This window comes from Fundulus heteroclitus, chromosome 13 (assembly GCF_011125445.2).
Source record: "Fundulus heteroclitus isolate FHET01 chromosome 13, MU-UCD_Fhet_4.1, whole genome shotgun sequence".
Classification (NCBI taxonomy): domain Eukaryota; kingdom Metazoa; phylum Chordata; class Actinopteri; order Cyprinodontiformes; family Fundulidae; genus Fundulus; species Fundulus heteroclitus.
This window is the reverse complement of record NC_046373.1, coordinates 9,774,098-9,779,537: the sequence shown is the minus strand read 5'-3', so window position 1 is coordinate 9,779,537 and position 5,440 is coordinate 9,774,098. Positions and strand designations below refer to the sequence as shown.

General features: G+C 38.7%; 1 protein-coding gene across 1 annotated transcript; it reads right to left on the bottom strand.

The window, feature by feature from the left end:
* Positions 1–2,302: 2,302 nt before the first annotated feature.
* Positions 2,303–5,114, bottom strand: tfpi2 (tissue factor pathway inhibitor 2). The gene is made up of 5 exons (XM_012860199.3): positions 4,980–5,114; positions 4,699–4,869; positions 4,063–4,242; positions 3,800–3,973; positions 2,303–3,425 (listed from the first exon to the last, which is right to left on the bottom strand). The coding sequence occupies exons 1-5, from the start codon at positions 5,053–5,055 to the stop codon at positions 3,343–3,345; spliced, it is 684 nt and encodes a 227-aa protein (XP_012715653.2). The 5' UTR covers positions 5,056–5,114; the 3' UTR covers positions 2,303–3,342.
* Positions 5,115–5,440: the final 326 nt, after the last annotated feature.

Genomic DNA, 5,440 nt, shown 5'->3' with positions numbered 1-5,440 from the left:
GAGCAAATCATTTTTAAAATGTCATTTTCTCAAATAATGTTTTGTTCATCTCAGGATTTGCATTGTGAATGGGTTGAAGCACATACCAAATGTTGTTTTAAATTAGTTAAGCTAATTTAATCTCATTCCACGTTCTGTAAGACGAACTTTGGTTCTCAAACTTGGATTTGCAGTGAACCAGGATTGACTGAATCATTCTGATGATAGTTTTCAACTATTTTATTTGTCTTTTTGTTTCTATTGCGTGTACATAGTTCGTTAGCTTCTTTTTATCTTCATTTTGCTTAGTAGTTTAGTTAGGTTTCACTAGCCTAGCAGAATGATTTGTTGATTGAAATGTTTAATTCAGATAACCAGCATTCTATAGTGGTGTTCTCTGGATGTCCATTTGGTTTCTATTAATAAATTCTTGAACTTGAGGAGATGTTGTCACTCATTTATTCCATTTGTGTGCAGAGTTTGCTGTTAAAACAACGCCAGTGCTCGAATCACCTTTTCAATCATTGTTCTGATATCATCTGTTTGGGCTGATATTCACCGGACAATACCTAACAGACCGGGAGTTATTTTTTAAACATTCAATAACGTAAAATAGTGCGTAATGGCACAACATTTCTGACATGGTGTGACTTTTGTGTCATCATCAGTTCCATGAGAAATATTTTAACTGTGAAAAAATATTGATGTGTTTAGTAGATTTAATTTTAAAAGAGGCTTTAAGAGTGAACATTTGTTTTCATTGTTCGAATATTGTAATAAAAGCATGAGAAAACATAATCATTAACATCTATATCTTTATTATCTCCAACCTCCATTACTTTTTCTTCACATATTAAAAAGCATGTAACTCCTGCTACTTATATATTTATACTTGGTGTCTGAACACTGTGAACACTGTAACCGAAGTCAATTTCCTTGGTTGTGCACATAATCATTGCCAATAAAGCTGATTCTGACACTATTTTGGTTGTTAGTTGTAAATCCACCACCAGGGGGCATATCAGAAATTCACCCCTACTAACAACCACTCCATCTGATTTCAATAGCGCCTTAGAAGCATCAAGACCTGAAACTTAATATCTCTGACAACAGAGACTGTCTGACAAACACTGAGAAGAATCTTTGTGTACAAATTAAAAAGTTATTTATAACTAATGAAACATAAAGTTACTATTCATAATCAATGAATTTGTGTAATGTTAATGAGATAATGACACACTCAGACAAGATCAATTAGCCTAACTACTGGAAATGTTTTAAATAGGGCTATAGCATTACCACCCACTGATGGGAAAATATAGCAATTTGTTCTGATTATAAGTTAAACACTGAGTCTAAACTGATTATTTTAAACATCATAAGAATCATAAGTGTTGTTCACTCTAGTTGCTCTGTTATTAATAATTTACAGGCTGATTTTTATCACTTATATATAACTATAGTTGACTGAAAGGAGGATGTTGAGCAACATTGGTTGGTTTTGAGATTACGTCAACTTTGAGAAGGTGCATACAGACTCTGATTACAAAGGTTGCCTCTCTCATAAGGCTGTCTAACAGATGTTTTGGCCTTGGTTCTTCCCTGCTCAGCCAGATGCACTTGTGTTTCATTGCTATTTATAGTCAAGTGTGTAGTGGCGAGTGGTTTCTTTGAGTTTTCTGCCATAAATATTAATGATCAGAAAAATCAAAGAGTGCTTCAATTGCTTTTTTTTATTCTGAGACATAACAAAATACAGGTTTAGAACTGCACATTTATTTTGTCAGATTTCGGTATTAGACTTTGAAGCACCCATCTGAGAAGACTAAAGAGTTACGGACCACAAAGGAGTTAAAATCTGCCAAATTTATGTCTAGTAGCACATTTGTTAGTTTTAATTTGCTCATGCAGGGGCATTTGAATTATAGTTTATTTATTCCATGATTGCGTTATAAATGCTAAATTATAATTACTAAAAGCTCAACACGCACATTTTGAAAACCTGCAGCTTCCTGTCACCTGAATATTCAAAGCCGTTGTAATGAGCCTGCGACATCTGCAGTATTCACTGCCACCATGATTGCTTCCTTTCTGATTCAAGGCCATGCAAAAGCAGGCAGGGATGGACTCAGGCGCATTGCAACGTATTACCTGATAAGGAGCGGCGACAGCAGCATTAGGGAAGGAGATGAAGTGAAAGTGACTGAGAGAAAGGGGAGAAACCAGCCAAGCCTGTTTTTTTTTTTCCCCGACTCAAATAAGACACAGTTTATGTTAACATGCTAGCAGCATTGCAAGACACAACATGATTATTAGGCTTGAATTCCCACGGTTCGAGTTTGTTTATTGTTCAGGTGCCACATACGTAGAGTAAAAAACAGCTGCATCAGTAAAAGTCTGAAAAAAATAATCAAACCTCTTCATAATCTGTACATTTTATCAAAAAATAATTAATTACAATAATGTTTTACTTACATAAAATACAGTTGTTATATATAATGTAACAAAACACAAAACTAGGAACAGTGGTGCACTATCATCAGAGCCGGCCCAAGATCGTGTGGGGCCCCAAGCAGAATTCGATTTGTGGAACATTTCCAGTTTACAGTATTTACCAAATAAAAAGCAGTAAATAAACAGTGGAGACGTTAATAACAAGGTTACTTTTCTGACTTACTAATCAATTTGGTGGTGGTAGTTGTGTCCAGAGTGAAAGAATTCAATAAACAGTCAGGAAAAAGGGGCATATTATCATATAACCAGCTGCTGATTAGTTTGCATTACATTTTGCATTAAATGGGACTCCATTAACAAATATACACTAAAAAATAAAAACAGAGCTGGGTAATAAATTATCTATTTCCACAGCATTTTTAATAGGGTGCAAGAAAGAAAAAAACCTTCTAAATCTGCTTTATGTACATTAAGACTCATAAGACATAATAAGAGGCACAATAATCAAGTTTTAGTAAACACCACAGATGGCAGACAAGAAAAGACTTTCGAAGAAGGGTTTTGACTGAAAACATCAGAATAAAGAAGAAAAAAAGTACAAGTTGACATACTTAAAAGAACACACGCCTTTTGTGATGTTGGTAAAATGTGTGGGGAAAGATTGCTGTTCAGGAAGGTTTATATTGTCTAAAATTAACATTTTGGCTCTGAGTATTATTAACAAAACAATACATGTTAAAAATCCCATTTGGACATTTCAAAGAAAAAAAATGTATATAAGACAATTGAATCGCAGTCGTAAAGTGTGTACGAGCTCTATACCAACGAAGACGACTTTGTCGTTATGTTAGCTCAAACAAACGTTGAGGACTTGTCCAAGCCAGAACTCCTCAGGACAGCATCAGGCTCTCAGGCCTGCAACCACGGGATCCGATTGTTTCTATTTCGCCTCAAGCGCCGAACTTTCCCATGGCTTTTCTGTTTTTTCGCTCCTGAAACAAACAAAAAAAAAATGTGTAGGATCTGGTTAGTGTAGCTCACAAGTGTGACGATAGCTGACTTTCCAAAACTCGGGATCAGGAAAACAAGACCTCTCAGAGATAGACGCTGTCTGGTGTTCTCTAGGTCGTATGATAACGACTGGCTGCAGGATTTGATTTGGAGGGCAAGGGAGGAATTTATTCAGATACCAAGCGTTGTTTAAAGGCTGCTGATAGTGAAATCAACTGAGCTCGACTAGCTCTCCTACCCTCTGACTTAACTGAAACCAGAGCGTGGGTCTCAGAGGCCGCTCTGACGCTGTATTAAACTGCTCTGTGGGGAGGGAAAGCTCCAGCACAAGCGTCAACGATTCACACTTTCACACCTTGAACGCACACATCCACGCAGCTCTGCCGGGACACGAAGTTGTTGCTGCTTCCTCCGCAGCCCGAGTAGACGAACTCCTCGCACATCTTGGTGGCCGCGTTGTAGTAGTACCGAGTTATCGACGCCGAACACCGGCCTTTGTCCAGGGGGTCCAGACAGAGCACAGGAACAGCTGCGAAAACACGAGAGAAAGCAACTGAAAGCTACCCATTGTAGCCGGCATCCTTTGATTTCTTTAACAATCAGCGAAGCTTAACGAACCTTTCTTTGGACTGCAGTACTCCATACAGGACGCGTGATCTTGAAAGCGGTTGGGGTTGCCCCCGCAGCCCCCGTAGTAAAAGGACTCACACTGCATGGTGGTCATGTTGAAGAAGTAGCGGGGAAAGTAGCCGCGACAGTGACCGTCCGCTTTGGGGAAGCGGCAGATTTGAGGAATCTCTGCAGAGAAAAACAGAAGAAGAAAAAAAAGATTGTTTGGAAATTAAATCTCACAAACACGCACAGGTTTATCATATACGGCGCTGAGAGAGTAATATTAAGATCTTTTTTTCAGGTTTCGCGTCTACGGGTGTAAGTCATCAGAGTGTAATTACAACCATCTATGATCCATTGCAAAAATTATTCACACCCATGGACCTGTTTCACCCTGGGTCACTTTACAAGAAAATGCACCCCGCTAAAATTTATTTAGGGGCATCAGAGTAAAGGAGACCAACTAGAATTACACACTTTCAGGATTTTTACTTAAAAACAATTACAGTTATGTGTGAATCTATCATATAAAACGTGTCTGTCGTTGTAATAGAACCAGATTAGATTTATATTTATTTATTTTTTGCCAGGGACAGCTACCAGAGAGTGAAGTTTTTCGTCATAAATGAGAAGAAGTCTTACTGGGAATCCTGAAGCACGTCTTCTGGCACTCCGGGTAGCTCTTAAAGTTGTTGGCGTTTCCCTGGCAGCCCCCGTAATAAAACACCTCGCACTTCTGCGTGAAGGTGTTGTAGTAATAGCGCTCGATTTCTCCCATGCAGGGACCTTCTTCCACTGGAAGCAGACACGCGTCTAGAAAAGAAGAGGCGACAATATTAGAGTCATTATACGCGAAATAAATTAAAAAATAATAATAATAATAAGCTTTTTAAACTTTAACGTTTAGGGAGAAATCGTCTTACCTTTTCTACGGGAAAACGCCAGACCGCTGGAAAACGGGGTGAATAACGTAAAAAGGGCAAATAAGGCGAACTCCATGGTGCAAGCTGCAGTTTTCCGCTCTCTCCGCGCCGACCACCCCCAGCCTGCTCAGGCTTTATAGACCCGAAGCGCTTCCCATGGGGAGGAATTCAGGGGCGGGGATTTCCTTTCTACGGAGGAGAGGCGTGATTAATAAAACTATGACATCTATAAAAGTTTATTGCGTTGTAATATTTGCTTAGTTATGACTAAGCCTGTATTCATAAAAAAAAATGCAAGCGCTCTCTGCCTCTCTCGATCGTTGAACGGGTTCAAAAAGTTGTTGCGAGATAAGGATCTTGGTGAGTTTTCCACAAAACTGTACAAGCAAGATTTTCTCCAAGGAAATGAAACGGTTGAGAAACTTACTCAGGGTCCCACCATAAATCATCACGCTCCAAAA